This window comes from Accipiter gentilis, chromosome 21 (genome assembly GCF_929443795.1).
Source record: "Accipiter gentilis chromosome 21, bAccGen1.1, whole genome shotgun sequence".
In the NCBI taxonomy this organism is placed as follows: domain Eukaryota; kingdom Metazoa; phylum Chordata; class Aves; order Accipitriformes; family Accipitridae; genus Astur; species Astur gentilis.
Window position 1 is genome coordinate 667,759 of NC_064900.1, and position 19,580 is coordinate 687,338.

The 19,580-nt window shown below is 43.5% G+C and overlaps 2 protein-coding genes across 18 annotated transcripts in view; one reads left to right on the forward strand and one right to left on the reverse strand.

Annotated features, from left to right (window-relative positions):
• CLCN1 (chloride voltage-gated channel 1) overlaps nucleotides 1-3,456 on the forward strand; it is a 40,874-nt gene extending 37,418 nt beyond the window's left edge. The window contains exons 21-23 of the mRNA XM_049824373.1: nucleotides 533-637; nucleotides 2,555-2,641; nucleotides 3,058-3,456. Coding sequence (XP_049680330.1) covers nucleotides 533-637; nucleotides 2,555-2,641; nucleotides 3,058-3,456 — 591 coding nt within the window. The remainder of the gene's footprint in view (nucleotides 1-532; nucleotides 638-2,554; nucleotides 2,642-3,057) is intronic.
• Nucleotides 1-19,580, reverse strand: part of FAM131B (family with sequence similarity 131 member B) — a 78,781-nt gene that overhangs the window by 18,647 nt on the left and 40,554 nt on the right. For 8 of the 17 annotated variants that reach the window (XM_049824407.1, XM_049824412.1, XM_049824410.1 and 5 more), the window contains one exon: nucleotides 9,548-19,165. In XM_049824407.1, coding sequence (XP_049680364.1) covers nucleotides 18,621-19,165 — 545 coding nt within the window. In that variant the 3' untranslated portion in view covers nucleotides 9,548-18,620. Of the gene's footprint in view, nucleotides 1-3,165; nucleotides 6,308-9,547; nucleotides 19,166-19,580 lie in introns of those variants that run through there. The other 9 variants (XR_007509021.1, XR_007509025.1, XR_007509020.1 and 6 more) reach the window with 9 other exon arrangements.

A 19,580-nucleotide genomic window follows, 5' to 3' on the forward strand; every position in this document is an offset into this window, starting at 1 on the left:
CCATTTTCTTCTTAGAGTTGCACAGGAGGCAAGTCTCACCCAATAAGAGAAGAGATTGTTCTGCTAGATGTGCTGAGTAAGGCTCTGACTAATCCAATCTAGCTTTGAAGTCAGCCCTGCTCTGAGCAGGTTTTGATCTAGAGACCTCCACAGGTCCCCCCTCACCTAAATCTTTCTGTGTGTCTATGTTGTTCCTTCATTTTTTACACAAAGGAACAATTATCTTGCAATGACAAGGGGAAGGTGCACTCAGAAACAAAAGCTAAGATGTTCACTTCCTCTTTAAGCAGGAAGGAGCAAAACCTCACCTCCTCAGAAAACCTCTGAGGTACTGGAATTCCTCTGTTTCCACAGGGACTTGACATCTGGCAAGGAAAGGATGGGAAATCTGAGGGGTGTGATATAATGGGCAAGATGAATGATCTACACAGGAAGGAAGAAGCATTAACAGGAGAATGGGACAGGTTTGGGTACAGAAGACAGCAACACTGCTGATTACTCTAAGAGTGATTCCTCTTCTTTCCTGTGTCAGATAGATGCTTGGGAACAGGAGGAGCTGAACAAGAACGTGTGCTTTGACAGCTGCCGCATTGACCCTTCCCCTTTCCAACTAGTGGAGAGAACTTCCCTGCACAAGGTGGGTGCAGATGTCTCTCTGAGGCATACACTGTTTTTCTCCACCCTATCTGTCATTGCAAGTCTAGTCTATGACTTATTCTCCTTGTCTTCACCTACAACTACTATCACCAGCTACTTCCACATCCAGCTACAGAAGTCAGTTTGCTCCTATTACCTTCTGCGTGTGCCTCCAATCTCCTTCAAAATGAAAGGCTACATGATAAGAAGTCTGAGTGCATTTATTAAAATAGCTTTTGGACATCACATACGATTTTCCAGCCACTACATTAACAGAAGCATTGTATGCCTTGCTGCTGGGAGCATTACACTGAGATTTACACTCTACTTTATCAGTGTGCAGCACTGGAATGAGTAGTCCTGGATTTCTCAGGGCATTTCTGTCAGGATGTAGAGTCTGCCGCAGTGCTTGAGAAGAGTTGCCTGAAACCACCCTATACCATAGGCTCCTCATTGAACTGAAGCACAAGGAAAGAGGAAGCTGGATCATACAGCTTCTAGAGTTACAACAGGATGACTGGGGATAAAAGCAACCAATGTGTATCAGGAGTAAGAGAGGACTGGGCTTTCACTCAGTGGAAAGGGAAAGCAGTCTACTGAAGCAAAATTGCACAGTGCATATTTTTATCAGTATTAATTTAACATGAACAGTCAGCATATGCCTTGCACAAAATTAATTAATTACTGTTATCAAAGGGATAAGATCTCAGCCTTGAGCAAAATAAGAACAGGTTAGCATATACTTAAGAAGAGTTTGCTGTTTTTGGAACGGCTGGCTGAAGTAATCTGAAAACCACTAGCATTTGTCTTTGAGAATACAGGGGTACCAAGAAATTACACCTGAAGGTGAAGACTGCAAATGGGGAAGGATTCATACCTCATAAAAAAGAGCAGATGAGAAACTCTGAAATTACAGACAAGTAAACTTGGATGCACAAAAAATGCAGGAATAAATAATCAAACCATCTGAGGTATGCATAGTTAGAACTAAATGTAAGACTACTGACAATAGCAAGAATATCACTGCTTATCATGATCAAATTGTATTTAACCAGTTTGATTTTCTTCTACATTAGGGTAAAATGTCTTGTTCCTGAGAAATGAGATTTTCCCTACTTTACACTTGAACATGACATTCAATATCTCATGTGATGTTAAAAAAAAAAAAAGGCAAACACCAGCTGTGAAAGAATGACTTCATGTAAGGCCACAGGTAAAGTGTAGGTAGATCTCGGCATAAATAACTTGGAGGTTGGAAATAGGCCACAAATTAGCACTGAGAATGCTGAAACTTTTAGAAAGCCTGATCTATGAAGAACAGCAAAATAATGGAGGATGTTTAGGCTGAAGGAAAGAAGACTGATAGCAGTGTGATATCTGTCCTTTTAAGAAGGCTTTGTAAAAGAAAGGGAATATCTTGTTCTCAGTGTTCTCACTGCACTGGATAAGCAGCAACAAGCTTAAGTTTTGACATGAAATATTCTGGAACAGGAAAAAAGAAATCTTCTAGTGTTAAGGAAAGTGCTAGAATAAATAACCTAAGCAGGTTCTGACTTTGCATATTGCATATGATAGTTCAATTTCCAGCACCAAAATGAAACAGGATCTGCTAAGTCCCCGCATACACAGGGTGTTGCATGTGAATCTCGTTTGCCAGATGCAGGATGAGAGTGACCTTAAGAATGTGCTCTCCATCGTCAACACACTCCCAACTATGGCTGCACAGTAGAAGGACCAAAGGGTAGTATTTGCTAGCTACAAAAGGGGAAGGGAAGAGGTAGTTTCTCACTGGGATAACTGCAGACTTGTGCGCCTTTGTGATTCCCATTTCTAAATCCCAAGTCCCAGCTCTAGCACCAAGTACCATGTTACCAGTTGCCAAAGTCCCTGAAATGGTATTTTGTGGTTTTCTTCATAGACGCATACATTGTTCTCCTTACTGGGCCTCAGCCATGCCTATGTAACCAGTATGGGGAAGCTAAGAGGAGTACTGGCTTTGGAAGAGGTAAGTACAGATCCTTTCATCTCTTCCTCATCAACTGTAAATGTACTGTGGATCACTGCAATAACTTACAGGTGCTAGAGGATTCAGCTGGGAATGTATATAACTGTGATTGCTACTTTATTTCAGAGGAGGCAGTTTTTTACAGGGATGTTAGATGGTTCATCCTTTTCATGAACATAGGGCTCTTAACTGGGTGGCTATTACTGTCTCTAAAAGTGGTGTGGAATTAGTTATTTACCGTGGAACGGAAAATTACACCACCACTGTAAAAGATGATCTCCACAGGCCCCAGAGGTAGAGCTGTGACTCTCTCTATTTGTATTCCCCTTACCCTGGAGATAGATGAACTTCTGCTGGGTAGGGCTGGGTCAGCCTCCCTTTCATCAATTTTTTCTGAACTTTCTCTCTTCTCATAGCTCCAGAAGGCAATAGAAGGCTCCACACGCTCCGGAGTTCGCCTCCGCCCACCCCTTGCCAGCTTCCGCGATACCAACCGGACTTCCACCAGCAGTGAGAAGGTCAGTCAGGCCACTCGGATGTGGAGCCAGCAGGACAACTGCATGGTGGCAGCACAGCAAGGAGCAGACTTGGGCACAGAGAGCCCACTGCCCCCCTGCTCACACTCCCCCCAGTCCTCACACTTGCACGATGAGGGGGAAGTCCCGTACTCCACTTATGCCACTGATACTGAGTTGGACGAGATGGAGCTGACAGGGCCAGTGGCTGAAAACATTTCAGACATCCTCAAGGACATAAGCCTACGCTCCACTGACCTGGATGAGGATGAAGATGAGGATGAGGATGTCCCCTTATAGCTGGTGTGAGGGGAGTAGTCCATCACACTCTTCAGTTGAGCCAGTCTTTTTGTGTTTGCTCCTCAAAGAGATACTTTTGGATGTTCTTTGCAATCCCCACAGAGCATTGATTCAGCTGGCAGAAGGGGCATTCGACTGACCCTTTCTTCTGCTGTTTTCTTTCTCTGCAAATACTGTTAGGCTGTTGGACTATACAGCTGTGTGCAGGAGTCAGATGTGGACTGCAAGGTGGCTAAGGGCAGGCTTATAATGCTAAGGCTTCTACCATGTCTACATAACATGGCAGAAGGGATTGTAACAGGACATGAATACTGCTGGACACAGTCAGGATGCTCTGGGTCAATCTGCCTTGTGGAAAGTGGAGGAGGAGCAGCTCTTATTCTCCATTGGTGTCATCCTTCCAGTCGCGCCTGGCCTGCATGCACAACTGTAAACATGGCCAGACCTCCAGCCTAGAAGCATATTGCTGCTTCTGACTGCAATCGTGTCCATGCTCCTGCAGCTCCTTTTCACTAGTTCTTATCTTGCATCCCCCCCAAACATTCCCATGCAGAACATTTTTCCTCTTCCTCAATTTTTACTCTGGGATTTTCCTGGATGGGGGTGCAATTAGGAGCTTCTCCTCTGTCCTTTAGCCGAGCCATGCCCTAAAAAACAGATGGAAGGAAAATATTTGGTCTATGTCTCATGTCTTAGATTCAGCCAGGGCTCTAAGAAAAGCACTGGAAGGGAGGAAAGCCTCTTTGTTTTCCCATCATCCCTGGAATTTTTAAATAGAATGGGAAAATCTTAAGAGGGAGCATCCTCAGTGTTGGAGGAAGAGGAGTAAAACAGCATGTATGCACCTACATTTCAAATACCTGTGTTTGTCGCTCTGAAACATTGTTCACAATTTTTACAAAGTTATAGTCTTAAAATATAAGAACTAGAAAAAAAAATATTATGGAGTGCTAGCAGGCTGCCAAGAAATACAGCAGAGGGAGGCCACATTTTCTACACTTTGAAAACAGGTTTCTCTCTGAAAACTCCTGCGCTCTCTCCTGGTAATTCTACCCTGCCTACTTTCCGCATATTTCTGCATACCTCAGATCTGAGAATCTCACTTTTGTGAGCTCTCACTTTTGCCAGCTTGTCTCCATTGTGACTAACAGCAGAGACCTCAACCTTTGTCTGCAGCATCCCTCTCTATTCCTGTTCTAAATCTGGAGCAGATCTTGATCTGTATCTTGCAAAAATATGTCTTGTCAGTTCGTGTCATGCATGCAAAACCTTAGCGTCCAAAGATAAGACGCTGCTTTCTTTAACCCACTGTCCTCGTGAGGTTTTCTCAGTAAATAGGCAAAATCAAATTCTGTGTATTCTGTAGCTTTCCTCTAACATTCTACATCTCTATCATATATTTGGTGTGTCATAACACTAAGATGCAGTCCCAAGCAGCCTATTGGATGTGTTGCCCCTTATCAGCAACAGAGAAGAAATCCAGGCTCTGAGAACATGTTCTTGGGGGTATTCTCCTGGATGTTGGACCACATCCCCTTTCCTGATTAGTAAAGCATTATCTAAGAGTGACCAGTTTCACCTTAATGGGTGGTTCTTCATAAGCTGTCTCAGGAGCAAGTGAAAAATATCATTACCTCTAACCCAGTCTCCCTAGGAAAATTCCTTCCTGGCTTTAATTCCAAGGATTGACCTTGCACCAGTCCCTCTCTGGTGATGCTCATGGGTGGGAGAGTCTGTGACAAGCTTAAAGTAGAGGGAAATCTCCCCAGCTAGTCTTTTGAAGAGGGAGAGATTCATTTTTGCTGTCTGGAATTCAGAGCCCACCAGCTCTGCATTGTCTTTGAGACGTGATCCCCGTCTATAAGCTAACTGGGGACAGCCTTTCCCTGCCCAAGTGATCTTCAGTCCTCCGAGGGTCACCCTGTCCTTGTGAGAAGACAGTGGTGATCTGAGGGCAAGTCTCCTGCGCACACCAGCTGCCTGCCTCCACCAGAGGGTTGTGGCACATTTCTGGCTGCCAGGCATTAGCACATGGCGTCCCTGCTACCTTTGTGTCACCTTCCCCTGCCTGCAGAGAAGAGGCAAAACAACTGCTATTTTTTTCTCAGGGAACTGCGATAGTCCTTTAAATAAGCAGCAGAGAAAGGACATTCCTTTTAAAAACCCAGAAATGTGTGGTGAGTGGCAACACTCTGAGACCAAATCTGATCTGAGGGTCCACACACCTCAGGAAGGACAAGTTTCTCCAAGTCAGCCCCAGCCTTATTACCAGCAAGTACAGACTTAACATTTTGCAGCTTAGCCAAATGCTTGCACCAAGAGAGATGAGACAAGGAGAAACTTTGAGGCTGGAGTCAATACATCTCCCCCTCCTCTCTCCTGAATACAGATATATGTTCTGCTCCAGTCCCACACTTCTGCTACGGTGTGTTACAGAAGAACTGGGATCTGACTGGCTGAGAAAGCAGATGGAGTCTAAATCAAAGCCAGAGAGTGTGTGAGTCATGACAGACAGATTGTGAGCTGGGGGAGATGAATCTGGAACAAAAAAATGATACACATGGAGAGGCTTGGGGAGCTCAGACTAAGACACAAGCTAACCTGTAAAGTTTCTTGAGGTTTGCCACTTGAGAGTACAAAAGCACACACATGTGCCCATATGTGCACACACACATCTCTCTCCATTCCTATTGCCTTTAGCTGTCCCAGAGGTAGCATGAGGAGCTGGACTGCTCTCTGTGGGGAAGCTGAAAAGTGGGTGTTACTGCTGTTCTTTGGATGCATTACTCAAGATCCGTTCCAGGTATGCCCCCACCCTTGGAGGAGAAGCAGCATTCATCTGCACCGTTTTCTCACCTGGGAAAAAGTATGCATACATGAATGTGTGTAGGGAGCCAGGAGGGGACAAAAACATACTGCAAAGATGGTTTGTGATGGCTGAAGAAGTTTCCACTTCCATTTTACCAATAAAAATCTTCACTGAGCTGATGCCAAGTACTTTAATAGGTGTAAAATGTGCAGTAAACTGACACTGGACCTCTGTCAAGGGAACTCTAAGCTCGCACCCTCTCAGGCAATCCCAGTATGCCCCTTCAAAGTTTAAACTTGAAACCTTTGCCAGGCAAAGTCATGCTGATCTGTCACTCTAAAACCTGCATCTCTCATCCTATCCAAGCAGCACAGACTTGGCTACCTACACACAAAAGTCATTTTTTCCCCAACCCAAAATATCCCCCTGAATTTGTATCATCAGCAGTGAGGCCTTCCCACTCAGCTAGAAAGTCAAATCTCAGATCTGCCCCCAAAACTCCAAGTACAAACCTTGAAAAACAAGAAGCTCTGAGGCTGTTTTGAACCACAGAAGCTTGCTTTTCTCCTAAATAGCATGTACAGTTGCTTAGAATCATTGTTTTGGGCAGAGATTCATGTTACGCCAAGCTTGCCACTACCACTCAAAGCACTAAAATAGAGCTGGTCTTGTTCAGCATTTTCAACTCCAAGCACCTGCTGCACTGCATTTGGTACTCCACATATAATAGTCTGAGAAGAACATGATAGTGAAACATCTCCATCAGAGCAGAAAGCTTTGGGAAAACACCACCACCACTACCAAAAGCCCTAAAAAAAATTTATTTGACTTTTTATCTTCAAGATAAATGTAGTTCTAATCTCAACTAATTGCTGGTTTACTGATACTCAGTTAATGAAGGCAAGAAATTTATCTATTAAATTTAATCTAGCAAAAAGTTGAACTCCTCCTTTTACATGGCATTTAAATGTGAAAGCAGAAGTCTTGTTTTTAAACTCTCAATATAAAGAACTGAAAAAATACGGAAGACTTAAGGTTGACAAGAAAACAGATAGGACTTTGGGTAGTTATGACAAGACTAAGAGACTTGGTCATGGTTCGGATGAGGGGGGGAAACACATGGAGATGGACTAACGGACAACAAGAAAAATTTGCCTCAACAACATAACTTTTTTTGGTTGGCAAATTATTTCAGACTAAAAACAATCTAGTTTGCTAAACCTATGGACAAAACCAGTTACTACAAGCAGAAATAAAGGCAGGCAGAATCAAGAGTTCATAAAAAAATAACTCCCCCCCTCTCCCCAGTTATGCAAACACTATATAGAAGTGTGTGGTTTGTGGCCAAAGAGTACAAGACAGGGCAATAACCAGCTGAGCAAGTAAAGATCCCTCTTTGCCAAATTAGTCTAACTCCAGGAAGGGTATAATTAAAAACACACTATTAAAAACACTGTCATAGCAAGCAGTAAGTTGTTCATGGCTATATAAGCAAGGATCTGGGCAGAGCTCTCATAACAATTTAATCAGCACTGCAGACCAATAATTAATATTTCCGCACAAAAGCCATGCCTAAGCATTAGTATTCTCAAATAGAGAAAAAACATTTTTTATTTTAAGCCATGTGATGCAAATTTTTTAAGGCTTTATTTGTGGTAGACAAGCTTAAACTGGTCCTGACCATAAACCACAGGCTCTTGTTGTGTGCCCCCCCCATACTGGACAAACAGCCCCTGTGCACATGTACGCACACACACAAACATCACCTTTTTCAAGTCACGGGTGTGCTGTAGTAAATAGCTCTGCAATTGGGTTGGTTGCCTGTACTTTGAGCCACGTCTCCCCCTCCCTCAGCTTGCTGGAGGTAAATCCTGATGCAGTCTCACAGTACTAAAGACGCTACCGTGGACACTGCTGGGATTAGTGTGCTACCTAAATGAAGCCAGTCTCAACCAAACCTATTACTAGTTCAAGCATTGGCCTTTCAAATGAGCATTTGCTCACATCCCAGCAGTTTTGGTGTGCTGCCTGTGCAAGCATCTTGTGCTCTGTAGTAAAGCTAGTTACTGAAACATATCTAACTAACTTGAAGGATTGCACCTGATACGGAGGTCAAAGTATGTTAAGGAAAAGTCCAGTAGCAAATTTAGAAAGGAAACAGAATGTAGAGAAATGTAAATGTGAATTGCCTGCTTTATATGAACAACAATCTAAAAGCTGCTAGTGTCTGGCTATTTACTGAACAGCTACTTACTTTGAAGAACAGAAGGTAAAAATACAAGACCTACTAAGATATGTTCAGAATTAAAGTGACACAAACTCAAGTTAGAAGCTTCTCAGTTTTTCCACACAGAAACAAGTGCAAAAGACAGTAATGGAAGGTTTATGAGGCACATGTGCCAAAAAAAAATTTAATCTGCTCCCCCGCCCCCCGCTCAAACTTCTATAGTGCACTTAAGCAAATGGGCTGTGAAAAGAAATGGGAGCTGTGAAATGGTTGGATTATGACCAAATATGTCACAGAATCTTATGCTTAAATCAAATTTGCAGTTTCTCTGGCACAGAAGATACGAACTGTCTGAGGGACTGTATAGAAAATACCCTTGCAGCTGGCAAAGTGTGAAGCCAGTGAGGTGTGCAGCAAGAATGGTCTTATACCCTTTTTATTTACTGTTTGCATTAATGACTTGGAAGTAACATATGAGAGCTTGTAAGACAGTAACATGAGAGAAACATATGGTAGATTTGCCATCTAGTCTAAACAGAGAAATAAACAGAAAGTGGAGATCAGAGACTGGGGCAGATACCACAGAATGAGGTTCACGTTGGGGATAAGTGGCTAAATCCAGAGGAGACGTACTTAACTGAGGGATAAATTTAGACTGGTATAATGGTAAAAGAGTTTTGTTAGGTGAAGCACTCAGCAGCTGGACACCATCTTTGCAGTATAATGTCAAATTAAGAAAAAAACCTTTCCTATGCAGAGGTATGACTTCCAGGCTCAGGGACTCAAGTCTTAAATATAAGTGGCATAACCGATTTCATTTGACACACTACATTTCAAAAAAATAGTGACAATTTAGAGGCCATTTGGAAAAAATTAACCAGGAGCAAGTACTAGGGGACTTAAAGAATGGACAAAAACACAACCCAAAAACCTAAAGGAGTTAAGTATATGTGTCTTATGTAAGTCACAATTAATTATATGAACATAATCATGCAGACATACATACCAGGGGGTGGGTGGCAATCTATTCAGTAGCAAAGGCAGGTAAACTGGAAGGAAGCAAATTAACTTCAGATAGCACACAGAAAGCAAAGCTCAGCTAAATAGCCCTGACTGATTGCCCTTAAGCAGGGCAAGTGACAGTGCTTAGCCCCTGTAAGAACCACTGGAAAAGTGCAAGTTGCTTCACAAGAAAACAGGTATCTTTCATGGCTAGAACTTAAAATTCTCATATGGTAAACAAAGCACTACAGGATCTGGCCTAATGTCCTAAATCAGAAGCAGATGATACAACAATGTTGGAAGTGCAGAGATGCTGCTTTTCCTCTGGGTCAACCAATTCCCCAACCTGCTCTGAGGCCAGCAGGCTGAGAAGCACCTATTTTAAAACTGGAATGTGAACCCAGAGTCTTGCTACCCAGTGTCAGTGCCTTTTACAACCCCAGCATCAGACTCCTCTTTGTGTCCTGTCCTAACCTGCTGTTGTGAAACTTCTGTCCAACTCTGCACCAGATGTGTCTGCATGTCACCAGTATTGGGACAAAACTTAAATGTATCATCTGGAAAATGCTGTTTCAGTGTAACAGGGAAACTGACTCTATGCTAAACTAGAGGATCCCATCAATGTGATGCTGTCCATCATCAGGTCTGCCACAATGGCCTGGGATTTGTGTCATGGTAGCCATGGGCACACGTGAGATTTCAGCCCTGTATAGTTGAACATGTGATGTTCTTATCTTCTTAATGAGAAATAGTGTATCATATATTTCCTACTCTGCGATGCTTCTCCAAGCCACCATGGATCCTTTTCAACGTCCTCCATCAGACTATCTCATTGAGACCCACCCCCTCTTCCTAGGATCCTCCTTCCTCAGACGCAACTCCCCTGGAACCAGTCCCACAGAAATAAAACACTTCCACCAGCCAGGACGGCAAGACCACATTCTGTTTAATAACAACTCCATAAAGGACTGTACATGCTATTTTGAGCTACCTCCCCTCCTTTACTGTGGTTGCTGCCACATACAGGCATGGAGGTGTATAGTGCCATATAGTTTCCTAAGTCTATATGTAGTGTGTGTACATGTATGTATGTGGTTGTACATGTATGTATTTATATATATCTTTGTAGAAGTGTTATCTCATAAGTCACATTATCAAAACATGCGAAGTATATCCAACAAAAATTTTCAGGCAAACATGTTTTGGAGCTGGAAGACCAAAGGCAAATCAGACTTATTAAGGGCTAGTGTGGGACAAGGTAAGGATGAAAGCTTTCAGTAGTGGGTCCCTTTCCCTTTTTGTTTTACTTCCATTCAGTACTTTCCCCCCAAACATCAATGCACCTCTGTAAACACTAGCTTGAAAGAACACATATAATCACCATGCAGCCTCCCCCCTAATGGAAATGTGTACAGGCCTGGGGGAAGCTCTTTAAAATTGCTTTGCAGCAACATCCGTTGTCCCATACGCTTATGCTAAAGCAGTTTCAGATACTGAGAATACAACATTTGAAGACCCAAGCCTTTAGTTACTTTTAAACATGCTTCAGGAATCCATTCCGCATGCCACCCCTGACACTCCCATCCACCACCCTTGTACCTCCCAAATCCTCAGTCTGTACCCTCCCATCTCTGAAAAGAGCTGGAACAAGAGAAATACTGTTCCCTGTAAAATTACTTGAGTCCCAATTTTATAGTGTAGGGATTCCTAGAGACCTCCGATCATGCACAACATCCACAAATCAGAGAAGAAAAATTGAAGCCAAACAAGAATATATACCTGCAAAAGAGCTTTTGGCTTGCTACATTGCTCACACATGCAGTATCTGAAAAGAAGGGAAGCCCACCTGTACTTGCCTCATGGGAACTTGGCAGAGCTCTGGAAGTGGGTTCTTAACCTTTTGACCTCCAACTCATGACTGGATTTCATGCCCAATGAAAATGATTCCAGAAGGCCAGTGAATCTAGACTAGATGCCTTTATCTTATTAGAAGTAAATCTTGGTGCATGATCTTGTCTCCATAATGGAGAAAAGCCTTTTTAGATGTTTTTGTCTTGCTAGCACGGACATTTGATCCTTTATGGGAAAGGAAAAACAAGACTAGGTTTCAGAGGGCATTTATAATGTCCCCAGTCAAAGGAGATGAGGAAGATCCTCAGTAGCATTCTTTCCACAGAACACTACAACCCCTCTCTTCCCAGAAGACAGCAGCTACTGCTCATCAGTAGTTAAGTCCTGCCCATGGCAGGGGGGGTTGGAACTAGATGATCTTTAAGGTCCCTTCCAACCCAAACAATTCTATGATTCTGTAATACCTGCACTGAGAACATCCTTGAACAAGTCTTTACAGTTTTGGTAAACATACTGTTTCTCAGAGAGTCACAGCCTGACTAAATTTTTCCTCTTCCAACAATGTGTATCTGCACTGGAAAAATACATCACATTTATTTTCTTCTGCGCAGACCAACACTGACAATCATAGAGCTTCTCTTGATTTCCAAGGAAAAGATAACACTTTGTTCCGCCTATGCTGGGGAAAAAAGTCAGTGCAAGGATGTAAATTGACCCTAATGTTCTAATGTCTTCCATGTCCATTCGTTAATATAATAATAATTTGTCTTTATCCCTACCCCAGTCAATTAATGAACCTGGCTGTGCTGCTGAGAGAGCATAGTGTCCCCAACAGTCTTGTCCATGACAGGACAGGCTCCTGTCCCCAACAGGCTCCATGACATGTTCTGAGCCAGAAAGACATTGATCTGGCACAGAGGTCCAGCTGTTCTCTTCTGCCCCTGTGCAGGTTCACTACTACTCAGCCTGGGAAAAGCCTATGGTACAAAAGAGGCACCTGACATTGACTTTACAGATTGCATTCATATTCGAGACTGCGCTTTACTGACTATAGGCTGTCCTACACATACATTGAGTTCTAATAGGCGCTACTTTACTCACATTTTCCCTGTTTATTTTTCCGTTCCCTGAGCCATGGCATAGAAAACTTTCCCTGTCAGATTGCTACAGGGGAGGAGAACCAACGAATCTTTCCTTTCTTTTCCTTTTTCTTTTGGAAAAAGCCAAAGAGTTAGTATAAGGGAAATGCCAGATTGTTTAGAGCTGTCTGAACAAGGAACATGGGAAATTCCATCTGGGAGAAATTAGAAGGAAGAGCTTAAACTATGCCAACATTGCTCTGCTCTCTACAATATTTAGAGGTGGATTTATTTGAGTTTGTTTCTCCTTCTAGGCAATTACCAATACAACGGTTAAGGCAAACTGAGCTAAATTTAGATATTTTGGGTTTCCAGCGAGAACATAACTCACATTAACTTCATTTGGACAACGACTAAGTTCTTACTTGTTGTATTTCCTATATGACTCCCCAGAAGAATTAAGCATATTGTGAACTGTTTTTCAAAGATGAGGAAAAAAGAAGCCAGTAGGTGCCCAAATTCAGGGAGGTCTCTTTCCTGTCACTCTGACTCACAGAAAGAAGTGTGGCTTGGACTAAGGAGTACCATAAGCTGCACCAATCCTGGAGCTACAGCTTGTGTAGCAATTCTACACCTGAGCCCATTCTGCCTGGAGTCTGCCATGAAGCTTCCTACCTGTGTTGTGCAAACATAAGATGTCAAACTTTTCCTGATCTTTTCCCAAGCCTCTCTCTTAATGTATTCCCCTCTCTGGCTAGATTTCTCCTTGCTATTGCACAGAGCACCCATAGTTGTCCACAAGCCCGTACTATTGCACACTACCTTGACTCACCACCATACTTCATACCTCTGTCAAATGAAGAGAACAGTTTCCTTTTCTCCAGGTCTCTTCTCTGGGCCTACAACTAAGATTTTTTAGTTGTTGTTGTTGTACACAGTACATCACACACAGACTCTGCCTAGGTGTGAAGTGCCATTCTGGATCTCACACTAGATTGGAACTGGCTAAAAGATAGGGATAAACCTCACCTCCAACAGCTGTGCTTCACTCCTGCACAAGGCTCTGCCTCTTGCAATTACAGAAGACTTATCAGTATCTTTAGCTGCCATGGAGTCTAATCACTGAGCGCATACGAGATTCGTGCATGTTAATTTTATTAATTCCATGCGTATATCAAGTTACTCATCTCCTCCTGCCCGATTGCAAGGGTTTATCTCAAAGGAGCCTGTGGAAGAGGAGGGAAGAGTAAGGGAAATAACAGGGCATTAAATAACAACAAAGACCAAATCAGATAAGAGCATACTAGAAATTCTAGGGAAAACACTAGGGAAGGAAGGGGGGAAAATGTCCTCACTGGTACCTCAGCTGGCTTTATTCTTCTCAGACAGATATCTCACAATCAGCTTAAGCCAATTTAAGTTGCATATGCAACCAAAGAAATAGTCTTCAACATGACCATCCACACATTTCACTAGCCCTCGGTGATGTTTGCCTCACCAAGTGAAACAATACAAGGAGCTGATCCCACTGAAACCCTTTTTTTGATAGGGGACAGAGTTAGTTTTCAACGGGGCCAGTTCCTGGGCAGCCAAATGACTGTTAGCACTGGTGCTTCTCAGGCAGTAGAAGTAAACAGCTGGTGGTGATGAAGGGAGGAGGCACGACAGCTCCTTTTAGCAGCTTAGACTCATCATGAGGATGCCATTTCAAAGTGCACTTTCCCAGTTTCCCTAACCTGATATAAAGGCCAGCTGCTGAGAATAGTGCTCTCTCTCCCCCTCTGCTCACAGCTGTTCCCGCTTCACTTTTGTAGTAGGATAAAAGTGCAGTGGCCTGCTATGGGGTCAGCTGCGCATCAGCATCTGCACAAGGCTTGTGGGAGGTGAGCGCTGCCAGGGCAGAGGGCTGCCTCCTCCACGGCAGCTCACCGTTTGATCAGCTTAGAGGTATGGTTAAACTTAGAGGTATGGTTTTCTGCTGCAAGCCTACCATGAAAGGTGATGTTAAAGTTTTTAAGGGGGGGAAAGCAAGTGGGTCACTTGTCAGCAGCTTTCCAGAATAAGATGATTTAGAGGCACAGTAACTGAAAGAAGCAGATTGACTTCTCCATCCCAGAGCCTGAGGTAATGGAGTTGAAGAGAACTCACAAGGCTCGTAAACAAAGTTTAAGACTTATATAAAAAAAACCCCTTATGAAATAGTGTAACTGATCAGATATGAGCAATCATGGGAAAAGGAACAAGAGAGAATTTTCTTGTAGTGGAATCTGAGATCTTTTTCAATTAGGGACACTTGTGTTTAAGCCTTCCTTCGTGTTCAGCACAATAATTTCAATGAGCTCCGGCTGAAGACAAAGGCTTGGGGGGAAAGATGGGAATCCTCTACCTCCGCTGCTTCAAGAAAATCCCAAATTTTTATGTAGTGCAGCTCTGCTTTACAAAGGGTTTGTGTAAATGAACAGTAGGGCTCAGTTTCTTAGTAACTGTAGATCAGGGATACTGAGCTTACCTTTCCTTCTTATTTTCAGCCTCACAGATTCAATTTGGGCTCTGAGTATTTGGCTGGACTCTCTCCAACTCATCCCTCCTCACCAGGATAAAGGAACTGCAGGCCAAATTTTGCTCACGGAGCACCTGTGCCTTCCATATGCTTGAATAGGTGTAGCTACATAATAACAGCTTTTCTGGGAAATGTACAGTAGGTTCCAGGTCCCTCTCTCTGATATTGGATACACACAAGCAGCAGGCCTGTTACATAAGAAAAGGCCAGGTTATACAAACCATTTTCAAAGAGATTCAAACTGCCTTTCCAGTTCAGCTCAGGATGCTCACTCAGGGAGCAAGTGTGGATGGGCAGACCTGCTCTCTCCAGTCAAGCTCCTAGGAAATGTAGATACATTTCTCTTTTGGACTGTGGAGAGGTCATGGAAAACAGCCTTTTTTCTTTTTCTTTTTTTTTTTTTTTTTTGTCCCCCCCCCCAAAGGCTGAAATTTTATTATTCACAGAAAGTCGAGACCTTTATGAAAAAAAATTCTAGAATTTAGCAAGCTTGAAAGTTTTTATAGAGAGTAGTGTTCAAACCAGTCTGAATCCACAGAGGATGAGGGTCTATCTACAGGTTTCTAGAGATCAGGTTACAGAATTATACAGCAGGGTATAATTCTCTATGCCATTCCACAGAGGTTAGAAAACTCTACAGATAGGTTTTCTCTTCCTATTGAACTCCATAGATTTTTCTATAATGTCAATTTTTTTTTTTTTTTTTCACACTTTTTCCCACGTAGATAGTTTTCTGTCACTGCCTTGCATGGAGATAATGCACAACTTTTAGAAATCAGTCAGACAGCTTAGTAAACATACCACATGTCCACATTAAAAGAAAAAGAAGCCCTGGACAAGTTGACCCGCTTGTCCCAATCCTGTAAACAACACAGAAGGATCATTAGAAGCTACTCTGAAAGTTACCGTAAACATCCAGATTGGTCCTGGAGAGGCACGTGGGAACAAAATGGTTTGGAGAAAAAAGCAACAAGCTACCCAAGCCTTCTCCCACAAAGGAACATACCTGACCATTTTTGTTTCCCTGAAGGCTTTTTAAAAAAGCAATAAGAAAAGGTTAACACTTACTCATTTGTCATCTGCTGAGGTGCCCTTGGCACTTGCCCAGGCTCCCTGTTCTGGCTAGTGTGATTTCCTAGGCCCTGCTCCATGGCTAGACCCAAAGCAGTTCAGGACAATGAGCTAACGCTGGCCCTGCAAGAACTGTAGGAGATCATCTTTATCAAGCCCTCCTGCCCAGGGGAGGTTAGCACCTGAATGTGTAAACATCTTTAAAGAGATATTGAAAGGTCATCATTCAGGAGAAGAGCTACCTCCTTAGAGAGATGTAAGCAAGCCCAAGCAAATGGGTAAAAAAACGTGGTCACAAAAACTTTTATCTCTTACCTACATCAAATTACCAGTCTTACTTAAATATCCCAAAGGTCTTTCCTTTAGAGGTGTAATGGAGAGGGAAGACAGATCCGCTTGAAGTGGACTTGGCTGGAAAGACTTGGGTGTTCATAGAGGAGACCCTCTTCATGCAGCTGCCTGTGTAAGTGGGAGAAAGCTGAGTGGGGTCAAGTTCTACCTGAGAGTCCCATTCGTACTTTTCATAATTCTTGGACATCATCTGCTTTGCTTGCCAGGAGCTGTCTGAACTCTGACACTTGATGATATTACTTCAGTCACATTTTATTCTCCTCAGCCGTTCTTCCCTGCAAACATGCGGGGACTAAACCTGAATCAGGAAAGGAACATGTATCACTCTCCTGTCGTCCAAAAAATACACCAAGCCTGAAGAGGAGGCGAAGAAGAGACAAATGTAGACGGAGTAGATGTGAGTCAGAGTAAGTGAGAAAGAGTTGCCCCTGGAACAGTATGGCAGTGTCCAGGCAAATTCCTTTCTCTAGCTCATCAGATCTAGCATCTGATCTAAACCCATGCTTTGCTGATGCTTCCTTGCAAGAGGTGTTGCAATTAAAACTCAGCACTTGAGTCATCTCTGCTGGTTCTGTTCAGTCCTCCAGCAAAATTGATAGCCTTGTGCAATTTTTTCTTTTGCTTTTGCCCCTGTTTATTTTCTGGTGAGAGTGCAAAAGGACACAGTTTTTTCAATTTCCTTTCAAAGGCCCTCCCCCTCCCAAAAGGAGGTCTGTAAAAACATGGCGATGAATTGCAAGAGACCAAATTCCCCCTAGTCAATGAACCATATTTTTTTTAACAAAAAAAATATAGAACCCGTACAAATAGGGAAAACTCCTGAAATTAGCTTTCTGCTCTCCTAGAAAAGAGATGGGAGGGAAAAACAGACAGACCAAGTACCGAGCATTATTTACATTGCTTGGGGGTAGGAAAACAAAAGAAGAAAATATAGGCAGGAGGAAGAAATAAATAGGAGGAGAAAACTCCCTCTCACCCCTCTTCCTCCAGCTACATTTGGCACTGCAGAAGGAGTGGCAGAAATGGGAAAGGTGCAGTATTTCTGTTAAGTGATGACTGGAGTACAGGCCTTTCCCCACTATTAACTGCTTTGTTAGGAACACTTACCCAGCAATATAAAAACGTTTAAAAAAAAAAAAGCAAAAACGGAAAACTCCAATGTAAACTGGATATCTGTCATCTCATAGCTGTACACACTGTTCCTGGTTCTGCTGCCTACTCTCTGGGTCTCCCCATACTGCTGGCAAGGGAAAAAAACAGAAGGATACAGCAGCAGCACCAAGATGGACATGCTCTCAAGCCCCCTGCAAGAGTCAGCTTTTTATGACTGTCTCTGTAGCTGAAAATGTCCTTTCCACTGGCATCCAGTGCCCGATGCCAAAAGGACACACCACTCCTGCCAGCTCCTGGGAAGGTAGAAATGCCAGAGAGAAACAAATAAATGAAAGAGTTAAGAAAGAGACCAAAGCATGAATATCTGAGAGCGGGGTTAGATTCGTATCTGCATCCATTCTTCCATGCCACAGCAGAGCCATGCCCACAGAGCCACACCATCTGTATTGCAGCACAGCCCGTCCCTACGGAGCGCAGCTTGTATCCATCGAGCCTACAATTTCGTATCAAGGTGCTATTGAGGATCTGGTTACACAGCAAATCTTTCATCTCAGTACAGTCTGTATCAAATACAGCCTTATCCTCTGTATCAGCCATGATCACAATACAAGTTCAATCTATATTTATAAAGCCATATCTTCATTTTAAACCAGTTTATATTCATATATTCTATCAAAGGGGACCATGTCCACAGAGCAACATCCATTCTGCCAAGAAGGATTCTAGCCACATAGCCGCTCCCTATACCAAGCCTGTCTCATCAGCCACATCCCCAGTACCAGAAGAGTTTGTATCCACAGCCAAGACTTTGTATTAAAGAGATTTAGAAATGATTTACCAATCCAGATCTCTCCAAGCACCTCACATGTGTTGCCCTGAGCAACGAAAATCAAAAGTATGTGTCCATGGTGGAGGGAAAGAAGAGGTCTTCATGTGTCAATCACTTTGAGATTTTCCTCTTGTTTAAAAAAATAATTAAATGTCAGGAATGGAAGGTGTGCCTGCTCAGAAGGACGGGGAGCTGGAGAGAAGAATCCCTGTAATTTCATTCCTTGCCACCCCTCTCTTTGTTCAGCAGTGATGAGAACTTCATAGAAAGCATCAGTTGTTTGCTTCTCCCTCTTCCTCATCAAAGGACTGCACCCCAGAGGAGGTGACGTCTGAGACTTTGCGGCTCAGTGCAGCGTGTTCCATCTCCTCTCGAGGAGACAGTGATTCCAGGTCCCGGCACACTGCATCATCCTCCTCTGGAGAGGGCTTCTTGTTTAGGAGAGGAGCCTTCTCCAGCCGCGGGTTCCCTTCATCCTCAATGTGGTCCTCCATGTACGTGCTGGACTCAGCCCCACTCCCACCCTGAGCAGTCTGCAGGGGCCACACGTGGACCAGCCCCGTGCTCTGGATGAAGTTCTGCTCCTGCCGCTGTTGCTGCAGCTGTTGCTGCTGCAGAAGGCTGCTCTGAATCAAAATGCTTTCCTGAAGGTTTGTCTGGGACTCATCAAAATTCTGGCCTAGGTAGGAGCCGGTTGCTGGGGAAGCGATGAGGGACTGGTCACTGGTCTCCCACGCATCGGATGAACCTAAGCAATACATGCCCTGCGAGACGTAGGAATGAGGCCAGCTATCATACTGCGTCTGGGCCATATGCTCTGCAAGTAAAGGAGGGAAACAACACACAGTTAGACACCCTCTCCAGGCCAAGCTGGCTCATTCAGATCGCTTGCGTGCCTGTGCATGGCACCGCACTGCACAGGGTAGGTAAATCCTGTAGTGGGGAGGAGGGCGAAGAGAAAAGGCAGTTCTAGGCAGTAGGCAGATGAGCTTGGTTATACCCACAACTGACTGCGAGAGCTGGTAGATTTCCACAGTTGTGCCCAAAAAAGGCAAAGGAACTGGGCTTTGGAGCCTCCCTGTTAAGATTAGATTCCTTGGACAGCTCCACAAATAGCTGATGCCTCTGCTAGATCCCCATCCCCAAAATTGAGGCTACAGAATAAAACAATGTAGAGGGAAAGAGAGCAACATGATAACAAGAGCAGGGAAAGGGCGTTTCAAGATTAGCAA